Source organism: Saimiri boliviensis, chromosome X (assembly GCF_048565385.1).
Source record: "Saimiri boliviensis isolate mSaiBol1 chromosome X, mSaiBol1.pri, whole genome shotgun sequence".
NCBI classification, from domain to species: domain Eukaryota; kingdom Metazoa; phylum Chordata; class Mammalia; order Primates; family Cebidae; genus Saimiri; species Saimiri boliviensis.
In genome coordinates, this window is record NC_133470.1 from 38,080,325 (window position 1) to 38,100,399 (window position 20,075).

The 20,075-nt window shown below is 38.1% G+C and overlaps 1 protein-coding gene across 13 annotated transcripts in view; it reads right to left on the reverse strand.

Annotated features, from left to right (window-relative positions):
- The window catches only part of CASK (calcium/calmodulin dependent serine protein kinase), a 410,801-nt gene that overhangs the window by 28,259 nt on the left and 362,467 nt on the right, over window positions 1–20,075 (reverse strand). For 6 of the 13 annotated variants that reach the window (XM_074392258.1, XM_074392257.1, XM_039475423.2 and 3 more), the window contains 5 exons: window positions 18,559–18,644; window positions 17,084–17,152; window positions 14,334–14,402; window positions 12,902–12,937; window positions 10,863–11,059 (listed from right to left, as the gene is read on the reverse strand). In XM_074392258.1, the coding sequence (XP_074248359.1) occupies window positions 10,863–11,059; window positions 12,902–12,937; window positions 14,334–14,402; window positions 17,084–17,152; window positions 18,559–18,644 (457 nt within the window). The remainder of the gene's footprint in view (window positions 1–10,862; window positions 11,060–12,901; window positions 12,938–14,333; window positions 14,403–17,083; window positions 17,153–18,558; window positions 18,645–20,075) is intronic. The other 7 variants (XM_039475425.2, XM_039475426.2, XM_039475427.2 and 4 more) reach the window with 3 other exon arrangements.

The window sequence follows — 20,075 nt, forward strand, 5'->3', positions numbered from 1 at the left end:
ACAACACAGATTAGATGTCTAAACATGTGGCCAGGAGATGAAGAAGAATGTTTCAACACAGGCTTGATTTGAAATCTGGCTTTGTTACTTATTAGCTGGTACTAAGCACTTCATGTTAGGCACTTTTCTAGGAACTTTACATGTATTAACTCCTTTAATCTCTCTAACACAGGGAATTGCATCACCATTTTACAGACAAGGGGATTGAAGGGCTGAATGGTTAAGCAATTTGCCCCAAATCACACAGCTAATTAGTGAAAGACTGGGGAAGGTCTGGCACCAGATCTCATGATCTTAGCCAGAATATTCTATCTGCAAGGTTTTTAACCTCTTGGATGGCTGTTGTAAAGGTTTAGAACAAAAAATATAAACAATGTCCCTAGCACAGTACCAGGCACACAGTAGATGCTTAATAAATGGCAGTACTGTTTTTTTGTTTTTTTTTTTTGAGACGGAGTTTCGCTCTTGTTACCCAGGCTGGAGTGCAATGGTGCGATCTCGGCTCACCGCAACCTCCGCCTCCTGGGCTCAGGCAATTCTCCTGCCTCAGCCTCCTGAGTAGCTGGGATTACAGGCACGTGCCACCATGCCCAGCTAATTTTTTTTTGTATCTTTAGTAGAGACGGGGTTTCACCATGTTGACCAGGATGGTCTCGATCTCTCAACCTCGTGATCCACCCGCCTCAGCCTCCCAAAGTGCTGGGATTACAGGCTTGAGCCACCGCGCCCGGCTGGCAGTACTGTTAAATGGAGATTCTAAGACAGAAAAAGTGTGCTATGATTAAATTCACACTTATAACCACAATCAGAAAATTATAATTTTGTTCTATAATATCCAGCATTGTTAACATAAACAGAGACAATGTTAAAAAGTTGCTCTTTTAGGTTCAGTCTAAGCAAATACTTGCCTTTCAGGATACTGCCACAAAAGATTTTGCTCCCTTAATGATTTTGCTCGTGGGGGCCAACCAGGGATCTCCAAGCGAGTCACATATAAGAGGAGTCCAAAAATCACAATCAGAATGCCACATGGTGCTACTATAAATGGCAAGTTATTTCCAATGACGTTGTACTGATTTACACTTCACCAGCAGTGTATGAACATTCCTATTGTTCCACTTCCTTGGCAACACTTGGTATTATCCATCTCTAATTTTAGCCATCATGGTGGATGAATAATGGAATATTACTGTGTTTTTCATTTACATTTTATTTTATATTTCACTCATTAATAAGATTGATCATTTTTTCATGTTTATTGGCTACTGAATTTCCTCTTTTGTAAAGTATCAGTTCGTCTTTTGACCATTCTCCTATTCAGTTGCCTTTTCTCATAGATTTGTAGAAATTCTTTATATAGTCTGGATATCATGCTTTTGTTAGTTATTAATATATGTGTTGCAGATATCTTCTCCCATTCTGTGGTTTGCCTTTTTGCTCTCTTTATGGTATCATTTGATGAGCATAACTTATTAATTTAGTCATATTTATCAGTCTTTTATTTAATGGGAAGTATTTTTGATATCTTAAGAAATCCTCAGCCAGGTGCGGTGGCTCACGCCTGTAATTCCACACTTTGGAAGGCTGAGGTAGGAGGATCACCTGAGCTCAGGAGCTCACACCAGGCTGGGCAACCCGGTGAAACCCCATCTTTACTAAAAATACAAAAATTAGCCAGGTGCAATGGTGCGCACCTGTAGTCCCAGCTACTCCGGACGCTGAGACAGGAGAATTACTTGATCCTGAGAGGTGGAGGTTGCAGTGAGCCAAGATTGCGCCACTGCACTCCAGCCTGGTGACAGAGCAAGCGTGTATCTCAAAAAAACAAAACAAAACCAAAAATCTTCAGCAGGGCATTTCCCAACACTTTGGGAGGCCAAGGAGGGAGGCTCACTTGAGGCCAGGAGTTTGAGACCAGCCTGAGCAACACAGTAAGACCCCATTTCTACAAGAAAAAAATATATACAAAAATTAACTGGGTGTGATGATACATGCCTGTAGTCCCAGCTACTAGGGAGGTTGAAGCAGGAGGATCACTTGAGTCCGGGAGTTCCAGGCTGCAATGAGCCAAGACTGCACCACTGCACTCCATCTTGGGAGACAGAGAGAGACCCTGACTTTAGAAGAATAAAAATTAAATAAAAATAAAAAGAAATCCTTCCTTGTCCCAGAAGATATTCTCCAATTTTACCTTCTCATAAGTTTACAGTTTTATGTTTTACATTTCAGGTATTAACGTACTAGCACCGCTGGGGTTTTTTGTTTGTTTTTGAGTCTCCCTGTGTTGCCCAGGCTGGAGTGCAGTGGTGCGACCTTGGTTCACTGTAATCCCTGCTTCCCAGGTTCAAGCGATTCTTGTGACTCAGCCTCCCAAGTAGCTGGGATTATAGGTGCGTGCCACCATGCCTGGCTAATTTTTATATTTTTTTTCCATAGAGACAGGGTTTCATCATGTTGGCCAGGCTGGTCTTGAACTCCTGACCACATGTGATCCACTTGCCTTGGCCTCCCAAAGTGCTGGGATTGCAGGCATGAGCCACTGCACCCAGCCTAGAACAGATTTTTGCTCATGATGTAAAGGAGGGGTCCAATTCCTTTTTTCTTCCTAATGAATACTCAATTGTCCCACTTCATTGAAAAGTGTGTCCATTCCTCGTGGCTATGAAGTGTTATTTCTGTCACACATCAAGTGTCCATTTATGCATGGGAATGTTTTCAGGTTTTCTATTCTCTTCTGGTCTATTTGAGCATCTCTAAACCCATACCTTATTATCTTGTTTACTATAGCTTTATAATAGTCTTGGTATCTGGTAGATACCAAGATATCTTCTTTGTTCTTTAAGAGCATCTTGGCTATTCCTGACCTTGTGCATTTCCAAGCAGACTTTAAAATTAGCTTGTCAATTTCAAAACTGTTGGGATTGTATCAAATCTATGAAATCAATCCAGGAGGAATAGACGTCTCTACAATATTGAGTTTTCCAGCCTTTTTTTTTTTTTTTGAGACGGAGTTTCACTCTTGTTACCCAGGCTGGAGTGCAATGGCGCGATCTCGGCTCACCGCAACCTCCGCCTCCTGGGTTCAGGCAATTCTCCTGCCTCAGCCTCCTGAGTAGCTGGGATTACAGGCACGTGCCACCATGCCCAGCTAATTTTTTGTATTTTTAGTAGAGACGGGGTTTCACCATGTTGACCAGGATGGTCTCGATCTCTCGACCTCGTGATCCACCCGCCTTGGCCTCCCAAAGTGCTGGGATTACAAGCTTGAGCCACCGCGCCCGGCCTGAGTTTTCCAGTCTTAAACACAGCATGTCTCTCCATTTACTTTTATCTTTTAAAATATCTCAGTATCTTTCTTTCTCTCTCTCTCTCCTCTCTCTCTCTCTCTCTCTCTCTTTCTTTTCCTGAGATGGAGTCTTGCTCTGTTGCCCAGGCTGGAGTGCAGTGGTGCAATCTTGGCTCACTGTCACCTTGACCTCCTGGGTGCAAGTGATCCTTCCACTTCAGCTACCTACATAGCTGAGACTACAGGTGCATGCCACCTAATTTTTTTTTTCTTGAGATGGAGTGTCGCTCTGTCCCCCAGGCTGGAGTGTAATGGCATGATCTCGGCTCAATGCAACCTCCATCCTCCTGGGTTCAAGTGATTCTCCCTAGCTCAGCCTCCCAAGTAGCTGGGATTACAGGCATCCACCACCACATCCGGCTGGTCTTGAACTCCTGACCTCAGGTGATCCCCACCGCCTTGGCCTCCTAAAGTGCTGGGATTACAAGAGTGAGCCACCGAGCCTGGCCAATTTTTGTATTTTTGTAGAGACTGGATCTTGCTATGTTGCCCAGGTCAGTCTCAAACTTCTGGGCTCAAGTGATCCTCCTGCTTTGGCCTCCCAATGTGCTGAGACTACAGGCATGAGTCACTGTACCTGGTCTTAATAAATTGTATAATTTATTCTGTAAATATCTTAAACATCTTTGTTAGATTTGTTCCTAGGTTATTTTATGTTCTGAGACAGTCTCACTCTTATTACCTAGGCTGGAGCATAGTGGCACAATATCAGCTCACTGCAACCTCCACCTTCCAGGCTTAGCCAATTCTCATGTCTCAGCTTCCTGAGCAGCTGGGCCTACGGGTGTGCACCACTGCACCCAGCTAATTTGTGTGTGTGTGTGTGTGTATATATATATATATATATATATATGTATTTTTTTTAGAGATGGGGTTTCACCATGTGAGCCAGGCTGGTCTTGAACTCATGGCCTCAAGTGATGCACCCACCTCGGCCTCCCAAAGTGCAGGGATTACAGGCATGAATCACTGTGCCTGGTCATTTTTTTTTTAAAGGCTTTGTAAATGGTATTTTAAGAAACATTTTGCAATACTAAAAATTTCAAACACTTATAAGGATATAGTGTAATGGAACTCAGATATCTACAACCCAGCTTTGACAATCATGAGTCATAGCTTATTTTATTTTTTATTATTTAAAAAAATTTTTTTTTTTTGAGACAGTCTCACTGTTACCCAGGTTGGAGTGCAGTGGCATGATCTCGGCTCACGGCAACCTCTGCCCTCCAGGTTTAAGAGATTCTCCTATCTCAGCCTTCCAAATAGCTGCAATTACAGGCACCTGCCACAAGGCCTGGCTTTTTTTTTTTTTTTTTTTTTTGTATTTTTAGTAGAGACGGGGTTTGATCATGTTGGCCAGGCTGGTCTCGAAATCCTGACCTCAGGAGATCTGCCTGCCTTGGCCTTCCAAAGTTCTGGGATTAGAGGCATGAGACACTGCACCCAGCCTTATTTTATTTATACTCCTGTATCCTAGATTATCTTGGAATAAATCCAAGAATATAGTTTTCTTCTGAAATCCCTTTAAAATCTATAGGTTCCCTCTCCCTCCTCTTTCTTTTCTTACAATTTACTTGTTGTAGAAACTGGTTGTTGCTGGGCACAGTGGCTCATGCCTGTAATCCCAGCACTTCGGGAGTCCGAGATGGGTGGATCACGAGGTCAATAGATCGAGACCATCCTGGTCAACATGGTGAAACCCCGTCTCTACTAAAAATACAAAACATTAGCTGGGCATGGTGGCGCGTGTCTGTAATCCCAGCTACTCAAGAGGCTGAGGCAGGAGAATTGCCTGAATCCAGGAGGCGGAGGTTGCGGTGAGCCAAGATCGTGCCATTGCACTCCAGCCTGGGTAAGAAGAGTGGAACTCCGTCTCAAAAAAAAAGAAACTGGTTGTTTGTCCTTTAGTTTTTGTAGTCTGGATTTTTCAGACTGTGTCCTGTGGTATCTTTAGTATGTCCCTCTGTCCTCTGTATTTCCTGCAAACAGGTAATAAAATCTAGAAGCCTAATCAGATCCAGTGTTTTGTGTGTGTGTGTGCAAGAATACTTTATAATATTATGGTGTTGCAAGTGGTGTTATGTATGGTACCTTTTAAAAGTTTTATTTTCTGTTTATGGCTTATAAATAGAATTGATTTTCGTATATTGATTTTATATCAGCAACCTTTCTAAACCTTGCTACTAATTGTAATTGTCTATCTACAGATTCCTTTGAATTCTACACACAGACTCACATCATCTGGAAATTTTTTCCCTTTCTAATAATGTTAGTTGTAGGTTTACTATACATGTCCTTTATCAGGTTACTTAACTTTCAGGTTAAGTACTTACCTAAGGTTAAGTACTTACTTAACTGTCAGGTAACTTAACATGTCCTTTATCAGGTTACTCCCTTTAGCTTTTGAGAGTTCAATCATGATTGGGTTTTTAATTTTGCCAAATGCTTTTACTGCATCTATTGATATGACTATGCGGATTTCTTCTTTAGTCTGTTAATATAGTGGATTGGTTGACTGGTTTTCAAAGGCTGAACCAGCCATGCATTCCCAGTAGAAACTCCACTGGCTCATAATATATTACCTTTATAATATATTGCTGGATTCAATTTGTTAATATTTTGCTTAGGATTTTTACATCTGTGTTCATGACAGATACTGGTATGTAGTTTTTTTTCTCTTGAATTGCCTTAGCTGAATTTTGTTATCAGGGTAATGCTGACATCATAAAATGATTTGGGAAGTGTTACTTTCTATTTTTTAAAGACCCTGCCTTCTATGTTTCTTACTCGCTCTTGTTCACTGAAGTTTTTATGTATTTATTTTTGGTCGGGGGAAAGACATTTATTGGAAAATACTGCGAACTCTCAGTAACAGTATCAAAGTCCATCTCCATATATTCCCTATGTGGCATACAGAGGAGGCTGACGAAGTCTTGCTTTGGGGATTCTTCTGGTGCAAGTCAACATGTGCTGTTAGTCAGAACTAAAAGGCATAGGATCTTTGGAAACAAATAATTGAGAAATTTTTTGACAGGTAAGAGTCAAAATCATGACCTTGTGAAGCTTATGTTACAATGTAGAGAGTATCTTATAATAAATGTTTTTAAGCTTAAAACATATAACATGTTCCCAGGAAAAGTTTGTGGCATAGTCTAATGTGCTGTGATGACAGAGAAATGAAACAGATTTTTACCAGACACTCGGGAAATAAACATTAAGTGCACAGAAAACGTGTTAAGGTTAAGGTCAACCTGGAAGGAAATTTCAAATACATGCTTAACAATTTATTGATGGCTTAGATCAGGATTTTGTAGCAAGACAAGGGGAGGGATGACAGAGTCAGGAACCTAAAATACATCAAAGGACTAGATTGATGTGCCTAGAGTAAGGCATTTGGGTTCAAAAAAACTGATTCTCATCTACAAAATGTGAAGAATGTGACTTGGTAGCAATACATTTGAACAAAGCTTGGAGGGGGTCTGGCTGATACAGTTGTTTAAAATCTTTCTTGTTAGTATTGCATGCCCACTGACATCCTAGAGACCAATTCACTTTCCAAGCCAAGGAAAATTGATCTTTCTTTTTTGCCAGAAATAGCTTCCTATACCCCCAAAGTCCTACTCAGGTCTTGGGGTACACACTGCCCAGTGGGCCTCTTTCTTATCCTATTTATAATCCCTTTCTCCCTCTATATATTTTGCAACTTTAAAAGTTCACTTTTTTGGGCAAATATACTGAACATATTCAAAGTATACAACTTCATCAGTTTTGGTATCTATATACATCCCATGAAACTATCACTACAATCAAGAAAAACATATTCATGGCCAGGTGTGGTGGCTCACACCTGTATTCCCAACACTTTGGGAGGCCAAGGTGGGCGGATCACTTGAGGTCAGGAGTTTAAGACCAGCCTGGCCAATGCGGTAAAACCCTGTTTCTACTAAAAATACAAAAAATTAGCCAGGTGTGGTGGCGGGCACCTGTAATCCCAGCTTCTTAGGAGGCTGAGGCAGGAGGATCACTTGAACCCAGGAGGCGGAGGTTGCAGTGAGCCGAGACAGTGCTACTGCACTCCAGCCTGGGTAACAGAACAAGACTCTGTCTCCAAAAAAAGAAAAACACATTCATTATCCACAGAATTTCCTCGTGCCCCTCTGTAATTCCTTCCTCCCTCTACCTCCATCCCTAGGCAACTGTCATTATAGATTAGTTTGCATTTTCCAGAAGTTTATGTAAATGGACTCATACAGCAGGTTCTCTTTTTTGCCTGGCTTCTTTCACTCAGCATAATGAACTTGTGTTTCATATTACCGCATATATCAATAGTTAGATCCTTTTTATTGAGGAGTGGCATTCCATTATATGGATCTATCATAATTTATTGATCTGTTTACTTACTGATGAAACTTCAAAAAAATTTTAGCCATTCTAATAGGTGTGTGACCACTGAGATTTTAATTTTGTTACTGTGTTTCCCCCCAGATGTTCCTTTGATTCTTTTTCAAATATGCTATGTCATTAAAATTTATTTCTGCTCTCTAAAGATATTTTACAAGCTTATTATTGTAATTTATTTCTGCTCTCTAAAGATATTTTACAAGATTTTGAAAAATCTGGGCTAGGTGTCATAGTGCACGCTTGTAATTGTAGCACTTTGGGAATCTAAGGTGGAAGGATCACTTGGGTCCAGGAGTGGGAGACCAGCCTGGGCAACATAGTGAGATCTCGTCTCTACAAAAAAAAAAAAAAAAAAAAAAAGAAAAGAAAAAGAAAAAGAAAAAGATTAGCTGGGTGTGGTGGTATATGCTTGTTGTTCCAGCTACTGGGAAGGCTGAGGTGGGAGGATTCCTTGGGCCCAGGAGGTCAAGGCTGCAGTGAGCAGTGATCATGCTACTGCACTCCAACCTGGGTGACAGCATAAGATCGTGTCTCAGAAACAAACCAATCAACCTGGTAAGCTTAATTTTAAAATCTCTGTCTCTTAATTCCAATATATGCAGTAGGTTTGGGTTTGTTTCTGCTATCTGTCATTTCTGTTGGGTCTTACTTGTTTCCTTCTGTGCCTGATAATTTTGACTCGCTGGCTACTTCCCTGGAAAAAGTTTATGTCTGGGGGATAGGATGAAGTTAGTGGGGGTTAGGATAAAAATGTTTGCCTTCAGACACTTTCTTTTGGTTAATAGCATATATCTGAAACTATTAGTAAAGAAAAGGGAAACTTCAAATCAAGTACATGGCTTCAGCTCCCCTGGCTGCCCCAGGCTATGTGTACCTGGGTGCAAATCTATTCAAGGTGGACTGGTGGCCACAGTTCTTTCAGGGGAAGTTTGTTCCCAATTTCCTCATCCTTTACTTTGTTCAGTGACAAGGCAGCTTTCTCTATAGTCCCCTGGTGTTGAAGGGAAATAAGGGTATGCTTATTTGCTTCCTTTTAGCTTGGCGGGATTGCCTTTTGCACTCCTAACAATGAGGAGGGTCTTCTAAGATTCCCTAACTTGTACGTCCTGAGATCTTAACCATGGTTCTCTGATACAGAAGTGTTCAGTGATGACAAATGCCCTATTTGCAAAATGGGCCATTTGGTAATTCTGATATTCCATTTATCATTCTGATTAAAGGCTTTCATGTAAAAATTGGTCACTGAGGCTGGGCGTGGTGGCTCACACCTGTAATCCCAGCACTTTGGGATGTTGAGGCGGGTGGATTACCAGGTCAGGAGTTCGAGACCAGTCTGGCCAACATGGTGAAACCCTGTTTCTACTAAAAATACAAAAATCAGCTGGCCATGGTAGTGGGTGCCTGTAATCCCAGATACTCAGGAGGCAGAGGTTACAATGAGCTGAGATGGCACCATTGCATTCCAGCCTGGGGGACAGGGTGAGACTCTGTCTCAACAAAACAAAACAAAACAAAACAAAACAAAAATAACTGGTTGCTGGTTTAGAACTCCTGACCTGAAATGATTCACCTGCCTTGGTGTTCCAAAGTGCTAGGATTACAGGTGTGAGCCACCATACCTAGCCTGGTACCTTTTCAGCTATTCAGTGCTTTCAAGGTCATTTTAAAAAACATATTTTCTGCAACACTTTTCTTTTTTTTTTTTCCATCAGGAGGATTTATCCAAATAATCTCGTCCACCATTACAGGAAATAGGAAGCAAATCTGCTTTTTGCACTGCCATCTCTCAGGAATCCTCCAAAGGACTCAGAGTTCTAGAGATTGGTGAAACGTTTATATACATGATCTGACTAGGCAGAAGAGGTCTGGAATCTACACAATTATTTTCAGTAAATGCCCATAATATATGGTAACATTAAAGAAGACATTTTATAAAATGTAAATATCAGTAAGAATATAATGGCATCATCATCACAGTAACTTAGAGATTGTGTTCCTCCTGCTTATGCTTAAACTGTTTCTTGAAGATCAGACTGAAAGACAATGGCAGATGGAAGGCTGCTACTTCTCCATTTGGGTCCACATTTCCTTTATGTATAAAATGATGGCATCTGAAGTCCTCATCAGCTCCAGCATTCTAAATTTAATACTATTTTTTGGGGAAACATGAGATAGCTGAAAGAGGCAATCAAGCAAAAGAGATTAACTAAGAAATCTCTTAACTAGTGAAGAAAATGGATAAAGGCAGGTAGAAATTTCTATGGACTCAATGTCTTCGGTCTGGGTTCAAGTATTTTAGGCGGAACTGGAAGAATGCTTAATGACTGTTATTTTTTGCCACATGAAACAAAACTCAGACATTATCTCTTTTATGCTAGCAATAATCTGGTCTATTGCCCAAGTACCAACAAAGGTAAAACTCTCAATATTTTCCAAAAGACAGTTCAACTAAGGAAACTGAAACAATACTAGCAGAAATAGATTTTATAAAAATATATAGTGATCTGTGACTCCTCTTCTCTCAGTTAAAAACCGTGCCTAAAACCCCTAACTTTAGCTTGCTTTTAGGGCTTAAACTTTCTAGCAGAAAAGGTATTTTTAAAGGACTGGCAAGGTAAAGAATAAAGCTTCTGACTACTCTTTTCTTCTAACAGTGAAACACATTTTATCTTCAAATATCCTGAGTGTCACTGAAGCCTGAAGCACAGCACCTACGTTTTTTGCTGGTGGTGGGGTGGCATGGGCATGAAAACATGTAGAAGGGCAAGGAGAGGGTACTTTTTTTTCAATGCCATTCTAAAAGTATTGCAACAGCATATAGGAGTGAGTGGAGGGCTCTGCTGTGAGACCATGACTTGGCTCAGGGCTGGTCACCCAACCTTTTTCCAGACCTTCCTTTCTTTGTGTGTAAAATGAAGCCCTGTCTCTGTAACTAGGATCTCACCAGATACTGAAGATAAGGAATTCTTGGATGACTAATTTAAATTTTGTTTGGCTCATAAAGGAAGGAGTATATCAAACAGGTTTTACACTCTAAAATAATATAAAATTGGAAAATGGATGGTCAGGGCTTTGTTTTTATATCAAACAAAGCAAAACACATAGAAAAACATACCATTCCTGAAGTTCAGGAGAAGGAATGAGACCTGCAGTTCCGTTTTTGGAGTTTTCCAGTTTACCCTGCCACCAATTATGATCATCCTTACTAATAATCTGGATGATGTCACCAACTCTGAATCGAATGCCAGCTTCTTTGCAGGGGATGAGGTCATCCTTGGCTGGATCATATTCAAATTGAGCTCTTACATAGATCTATAAAACAGGAGTTTGTAAGAAAGGATGCCATAGTGGTGTGAAAGAAAAGTTAGCTCTAATGTCATAATCACACACCAACACTTACAACACAAACAGGACATCAGATGGTGAAAGCAAACGCGATGCATGGAAATACGACACAAAAAACTTCTACCACTAGAAACAATGTACTAGTAATCTTTGATGTGGTATAGCTTCAAAATTTTGCTGTTTTTATTTGGAAGAAACACTTGAAATATCTGCTTATTAAAAATAAAGACTTAATTTAAGCTTTTACTATAACAGAATAGGCCTATAATTATAGAAAAGTATGCTCGCCTTTTTAAAAACCTGTATTGGTGATGCTGGCATTATGAATAAGTTGTTATGACTGTGTGGCAGCCTTTAAGCCCAATACTAGCAGTCAGGATAGGGTTTAACCCTAAAGCAGCACACGATATAACACTAGCAAGAACTCTGGGTTGGTATCTTGCTGTAAAATATGACAACCGGCAGTGTGTCAGTGTGTCTACACACTGCTGATAAACTTAAGTGTAACTCAAACAATTTTTTAAAAAAATTAAAAAAAATAGCTTTTTTTTCTTTTAAATTTAGGTTTTAGGTTTGTATTTTACTCTTCTGAGAGAATAAAAATGAATTTGAACCCTAGCTTCCCAGTAACACTTGAAATCAGCACAGAGCTTCAAGATATACATAGTTCAAGGCTCTGAGTTTTATGATATGTGAATTTACTTAGGAAATAGATTATCCTTCAAGGGTTTATTATATGGCAGCATTTTATGAATTATTTGATTTTTAAATGCTTTAAAATAAGGTACTTCATATCCAATGTTCCACCAGTTATACAGTCTTAAGACAAAATTATGGGTGAATTCTACCAGGTACTAATTTATACATATCTTAACACTAAATCTGATTATTTTTAATACCGTATTTCAAGATAAAAATCCCATAAAAATTCTATCTCTTGAAATTAAAATTGAATATTAATGTTTAAGTCACTGTAAAACCAACCTGAAGGTTTTGGAACCACTGTGTGATTATTTTTTGTGTATTTTCAGCAATCCAGCTTATAAAATTAACAAGTCTCTGCATTTGCACTTAAAATCTATTCCTTTATAGTGCTGGCAATTTGAAAGTTACTTGCCAGTGTTAGGCAGCACTTAACTTTTCTTTCTTTCTTTCTTTCTTTCTTTCTTTCTTTTTTTAAAAAAGACGGGGTTTCACTGTGTTGGTCAGGCTGGTCTTGAACTCCCGACCTCAGGTGATCCACCCACCTCAGCCTCCCAAAGTGCTAGGATTACAGGCGTGAGCCACCGCGCCCGGCAACTTTTCATGTTTGAACTAGCACAGGTATATCAGGATGTAAAGCCAAGATAATTTATATTCTTTTCTTATTTTTCATTGCAAATGGCTTTTAGAAACACACATGCAAATACAAATTTAAGAAAAAGCTTTCAACTTCAGAAAATTTGTGCTTAAAAATGTTCATCAGCAGGTACTTTTTAGTTATTCTTAGAATTCTCAGAATTTTATAACCTTTGAAATTCTTTTGCATGCCAGAGGCAGGCCCATAGACCCCCTGAAGGCTGAATTCTTAACCATTAATATAAAATTATCAGGTTGAAATTACAATAACCATCACAGCTACAAAGATGTGAGGAAAAATTCTTTATAAAGAATTAGTCATGTGTAATGTGTTAAAATGAAATGGTACAAGCTCTCAATGCTCAAATGTTATGGTCCAAAATGCAAACATTATGGGATGGAAAGGGTTAATAAAGGATTGGCTATTAGCAGCTTAGTTTAGAGAAGTTTCTATAGAGGATATCTATTCACCTGTCGTCCTTTTGGTTGGGTAGTTGATGGCAAGTCCTGTAGAATAAAGCCAACCCAGGAGAAAAATTTTCATTTACTTTTCAAGAGTACAAAGTAATTTGTGTGTTCTGTTACAATATGGTTAAAAAATGAGCTAGATTTAAGTTGTAAAGAGATAATATACATTATTCCATTTCTCAGAAATGTTGAGTTATCAAAAAAATCAAACCCAGGCCATTTAGCAGCAAGCTGAAGAAAGCAGGTAAGTTTAAGCAGAGAGAAAATGTGTTCTTAAGAAACAACTCAGCATCTTCAACACAAAAGCCACTACAAGTTAAATAGCCTATTAAAAAAAAACCCAAAATAAAAGGAGCTGTTGCCCTTTTCAACTTAGTCACTGCAACCATTTAGATTTTGAAAAATTCAATGGCTATATGGCTTTTCACCATCTTAAAAGTATTAAATGTTAACTGTTACAAATGAATTCCTTTGGTAGCCTATTTTAAAGTTGAAAATAAAGTCATAGACAATTTTCTTTCATAATTTCTCTTACTGATATACTTAGAATATCATTCCATTTGAGATGATCTCTAAATTGTTTACAATTTTACCTGACAAAAAAGTTGATATATTCTCAAAGGGCAAATTAGAAGTCAACATAGAATAATACTGCTGCATTATTAGAACTCTCAATAATTTTAACTAGGTGATAAACAGCAGTAATAGCAACCAAAATATTGCCAACCTGCACCTGTTAAGTGCTTCCATTTGTTTAAATAAGTGAAAAACAATTCTTTCTATATTCCAAAATGGATAGTTCTGAAAAAAATTAAAACTCCACGTTCAAGTCAAATATAAAGTACTTTGTGTTAAAGATGTGATAACAGCGTGGCTTAAGTGCAGTTTGAAGCCAGTTCTTTTTGCTTTTCATATCCAGGCAAGGCTTATAATTCACAAAAATATGTGCACGTACCACAATAACAGAGGGCACACCAATTCGTAAACTTAGATAGCGGAAACTATAACATGTTGCTGATATCACTCAGAGTAGAAAACTACAAAGCCCAAGAATACCCAAATGCCTACTCTAAAAAATTCTTACATTTATCTTTTTCAAAATAAAAAATATTTAGAAGTTTAGACAAATTTCCATTTACATCCTTTGCATAGGTTTGAGGAAAGTCATACATATGAGTGGGGTGGCATAGAAATATTTTAGAATGACCAAAGCAGTCTTGAACTACATTTCTTCAAATTTAACTATTGAAGGGGCTTTTTAATGAGAAGGAAGTGTTGAAAAAGATTTTCCAGGAGTAAAGTGCATTGTAGCTGTAGTAGCCTTGTATATCAGCAGAAGACACTATTTCCACTGAACACATGTAACTAGAACACTCATGGCAGGTGAGCACCAACAAAATTGTCACACTTTGTTGTGTGGAGCTAAAGTTCTTACCGAAACAGAATTGTTAGTGCTGCTATGACCATTAGCTGGGGACTGTCTGGAAGTGGAGGGGGAATCTCTCTGAAATAAGACACAAGGTTCATTAACACAACACCAGCACAGAAACACAGAGATATTTACATCAACAGTTACAACCACAGTCTGACAACCATTTCCTTTGAGGTCTGAGCTGTATAGGTGCCATACTGACTTGCTTGCATGATTTCACAGAAGCATGAAAAAAATTTTGCAGTTCGAAGATTCACATATTATAAGTGATGACCGTGTCATTCATTAATCAATTCTTTCCTATCTCTAACATTCTATAACCTTTTCTTTCTTTTAATGAGACCCAGAAGAGTGACTTGATATTAAACCCTGTCAAGTATAAGATGACAAATATTACTATAAACTTATTGTGCTGAAGATCCCAACTGTCTAATTTTTATTAAAAATTAGGTTTGAAAAATATTTAATAATTTTTAGTACCTCACTGTCAAGAATTACTGACTCAATCTGAAGAGAAACAAACCTAAGATTTCACATGTTATAATCACCTCAGAATCTTTCTATTATAGAATAAATATTATTACTAGTAAGGGTAAAAGAGATACACATCAGAGAAGAAATCTTTTTTAAGACCATTTTAGCAGATTGATTAAAACAATAATCTCAAGCCTAAAACAATATTACACTTCCGGCAAAGATCCTAGGAGCCACAGTCACTCTTTCTACATCCAGGCTCCTCCATCGCTTGCTTTCTCTCTACTATTCTACACACTCAAAATATTTTCCAGGCTCTATTCCCTTGCTGTCCAAATCAACTTTAATGATAAGAACAAGGAGAGGAAGGAAATAAGTACTTTTTAATTTTTGCTTTTGTAGAGTTCTTTTAAGCCTTAGAAATGTACATGTCTCTTTAAAAGACATTTGTTTTTTTTCCCTAGATGATTTAAGAGCATTTCTAGAACCTGTCAGCCTTAAAGGTAATGAGATCCCTTAGAAGAGCATTCTCGTATGTTAGTGAGCAAGACTGATCTCCAGGTGCCACCCACAGAGGCTCAAGTCAGTAGGGTCAGGGTGAGGGACAGGGGTCTACTCTTTAACCAAGGGCCTCGGAGATGCAGTTGCAGGTGGTGGGAGAGCCTTCTTTGTCTGTTTGTTTTTCAAGGATTGCCCTAGCTGGGAAGAGTCCAACCACAAGCTTGAATTCTGCTGGGGAACAGGAAGGCCAAAAAGGGTGGAGGTGGAGCTAGAAGACAAGTATTATTTTTTTCTACTATTCAAAGGCAAAGAAGGTAAAAGGGATTCTTCTTAAGAACAGAGAATTTACATGCATGATACTGGTTCCACCCCAAACTACTTCAACCACTTAAAAAAAAAAAAAGAAAAACTTATGTTATATTAATAACTAACAGTACCTTCTGGTTAGCCAAAAAGACAAAAATCAACTGTATTTACTAAATTTCTTCAACAGATGAGAAATGGTATGAGGACATCTGTAATTCTAGAATATTAAAATTATTTACATAAAATGTTAAGTGTGACGTTCTTTGTTTCTCAGCAACATTTGTGTTCTAGGGAACAAATTTCAATACTCTGAATCCTTGAACTGAAGCAATTCTGTATTTCCTTTTGAAATATACTATTAATTGAAGTTCCATAAAAAGCCACCAAGAGGAGCTCAAGACCCATTATAACAGACACCTCAATTGTGGCTCACCAAAAATATGTTTGACAAAACTACACATTTTAATATGTATCTTGAATGGGTTTTAAAAAAATATGAAGCCTCTGATTTTTCTTATGAAATTTATACCATCACTAGAGACCAGAAGTATTACAACTTCTCTCTCAGATTCTCCTAAGTACAAATCCAATAAGTTACCTGTCAATCTTAAAAATTAACTGTAGGAAATGTGTACTTCATATTGATGCACACATTCTCAGAAGATGCACATGAAAGACCAAGCTTCAATAAATAACACTTGAGCTGAATGTGCAATGATGAAAGGATGATAGCATTTATGCCTGCTTATAGATCTAATATAAAAAGAATAGATTTTTGAATCTCATTTAATAACTAACACGAAACTGTATAATCTAGGTTGGAAAAACTATAATTTCTATAGGATAAACCTATTTTAAGAAAGAAACTTTGGGGCTACATTATTCTAGAAAACTTAAGTTTACAAATCACATACCATCCTAAATTTAAAGAATTTTACAAAGGGTTGCAAAATCCTATTTCCCTCTATTTCCCTCTAGTGAAGTCAATTATCAATTCATTGCAGACTTAACTTCCATCTAGAGACCTGTCACAATTATATGAACAACTCTATCTCAACAGAAATCGATCGCTTCTCAGATTCTTGGAAAGAAGAACTATCTATGTGATTTCTTAACAAGGGAAGTGAATGAACTTCCTGGAAATATTATTGCAATTATAGCCTTTAGTTTTTTTTCCCTCACAGACTCTGTTTTTTCCTTATTAAGCCTTATGTCATTATTTGAAACTTCTCTACATTTTGCTCAGATTTCAGCCTGCAAAAAGTTCAAGTGCTGAGGGAATCCACATGGAAGCAGGGCTGAGTAGGTGGATGGGACCTACTCTGTTCCGTTATCTTTGTTGTAAAATTGGTGTGCAGTGATCTAACAGCACAGGCAGAAACAATTTCCCAGAAAGCAAAAACATTCAGCCATCAGCAGACAGTTAGTTAAGAATTGAGAGCAGATGAGGAGTGGTTTGTTAGAGTCATTACCTCACAGGACGAAGACTGAGTGCGGTAACTTGGCACAATCTTGAAGGTAATACTCCCCCGCATTTCCCTCTGGTGGGGAAAAAAAAAAGTTTTCTTACAAATAAATAAGTACATAAAACCAAGTAAGAAGCTACTCAAAACATGTGGGGACAATTAGTACAAGCCATCTGAGAGCACATAGCAGGAAAACGAAACCTAGTCATGAAGCAGGGACTGCTAGCATTCACAGTAGAGGAAGTTCCTGGGAAAAGCCCAGCAAAGTCAAGGCTGATTGCCTGGCTCATACAGCAATGGTCTCACAGATCTTCAATGGTTACCTTTTTATAGACGTGAATACAAAGCTTTCTAAGTGACATGCCTTTCAAAAGTGAATATACATTGAATTAGACAACAGACTAGGTAATTACATGAAAATTATATCGAGTATGCCACATTAGGATGGTGTATCCCATAAAATTTGCTTTTTTAAAAAAATTTTTCTAGAACTTTTATTTATTTATTTATTTATTTTTAAGATGGGAGTCTTGCTCTGCTGTCCAGGTTGGAGCACAGTGGCGCCATCTCCGCTCACTGCAACCTCCGCCTTCCAGGTTCTGGTGATTCTCCTGCCTCAGCCTCCTAGGTGGCTGGGATTACAGGCAAGTGCCACCACACCCAGCTAATTTATATATTTTTAGTAGAGATGAGGTTTCGCCATGTTGGCCAGGCTGGTCTCGAATTCCTGACCTCAGGTGATTAGCCTACCTTGGCTTCCCAAAGTGCTGGGATTATAAGCCTGAGCCACCATGCCCAGCCACTTCTTATTAATTTTCAGTTTAAAAAAAAATTCGTGGTGAATCTGTGAAGCTTATTTCATACTTAATAGGTATTCATAACCTGGGGGCTACTACCCTGCAGTGGGAAAAGGGACCAGAGGGCCAAAACACCTCTGCTTGCTATGACAATGAACAATGGCTGTCATTTTACCTTTTTTTTTTTTTTTTTTAAATCCAAAGCCTAATTTGAATACAGATTTTGGATATGTATGGTCAAAAATGGCCTGGTCTACTGTGACTTTCCTCCCTTCTATGCTGTAGAGAAATCCACAGCAGCTGGCTATGACTCAGCTCAACACAAAAGAGGTTTCTTGACATTGCTCATGTCGGGGAAGTTGAGGTCAGTGAGAAACTAGTTCGCATGTATAAACACTGAAAAGGTTTTCTTTAAACATCTGCTTAGGAAGAAACAAGAGACAAAGGATAAAAGGAGAGCATTGAAGCCTGCACTGATAAAGACAGGCAAAATGTTTGTAAACTTTATTGTACGTCAACATTGTTCTAGCTGTCAGTTTTATGAATGTTATATAAGTTCAAGTTCATATAAATATGGTACCAGAAATTCTCTGATTACAAAAGAATACTCCTCATTTGTGTATTTAAAAACAAGCTAACAAAGTAAAAGTCAATTTTAGAAAAGGAAAACTTTCATTTACTTACAAGCATTTTTTGCAGCTGCTCCACTGTTTGGTTAGCCACACTGATGCCATTGATTTCTCGAATTTCATCACCAACATGAAGTGTACCTAAGAAATTACATAGCATTATAAACATGAAATGATACATGCTTTTATAGTAACAAAATCCAGAGGCAGCAATGTAATTTTTAAAAACTAAGTTATTGAGGGCCAATATTTCAGAGACAGGAACAAGTCTGGCTGCAACGGAATTACTTAACTCATATAGTAAACTCATCAAAACAGATATATCTACTTGTGGAAGGCACAGTTTTGATGGATGGCTGCAGAAATCCATTAATTTTTCTGAGAGAGGTGGTATGCATAGTAGTTTAAAAGTGTGGCTTCTGGATCCAGACTGCCTGGGTTCAAATTCCAACTTCCTTGCTTACTAGCTTTAAGATCTTGATTAAGTTACTGAAACTCTCCATACCTCAGTTTTCACATTTGTAAAATGGAGACGAAAACATTACCCATCTCATAGGATTGTTTTAAGGATTAAACAAATTTAATATATGCAGAAGGCTTAGAACTGTTCTTGGCACATACCAAGCACCATGTCAGTTGTCTGCTGGTATTGTTATCTACCAGATATGATACAAAGGTTGTTAATTTTCCAAGAGTTGTGATATGATAATATCTATATAACAGCAAACTTCTATTTAACATAATTTAATCTTTGTTAGGCATTTCAGCATCTTTTAATACTTCAGCTAGAAAGAAATGACCAAGAACCAATGCTTAGAGTGTTATTTACAATTTTGCTTCCTGATTTATAAATTGTGCATAAATTTACATACTGACATGGCTTCATTACAAAAAGAGAACTCTGCATGCAACAACTAAAGAATAACATTCATCTTAAGTACATGTGGGTCATTTATAAAAATGATTAAACTGCTATGCCATAAAGCAAGTCTCAACAAACCTCAAAGAGATGGTGTCATACACATTACATTCTCTGATCACAATGCAATTAAGTTACAAGTACATTACAAAAAAAAAAAAATATACAGAAAATCCTCTTAAGTGTAAAATGTAACAAACAATTCTAAATAACTTATGGATCAGTGAAAATATCATAATGAAATGTAAAAAAACTTAGAACTGAGTTATAAAAATGCTTTATATCAAAACTGGTGGGATATATTAAGACAGTACTTAGAAGGAGAGTTTAGTCTTAAATGCACATATTAGAAAAGAAGGCTGGCCCAGGCACGTTGGCTCACACCTGTAATCCCAGCACTTTGGGAGGGCGTGGTGGGTGGATCATGAGGTCAGGAGTTTGAGATCAGCCTGGTCAATATGGTAAAACCCTATCTCTACTAAAAATACAAAAATTACCAAAAGAGAGTCCACATGGCCAAGTCAATTCTAAGCGAAAAGAACAAAGCAGGAGGCATCACATTACCAGACTTCAAACTATACTACAAGGCTATAGTAATCAAAACAGCATGTACTGGTACCAAAACAGAGATACAGACCAATGGAACAGAACAG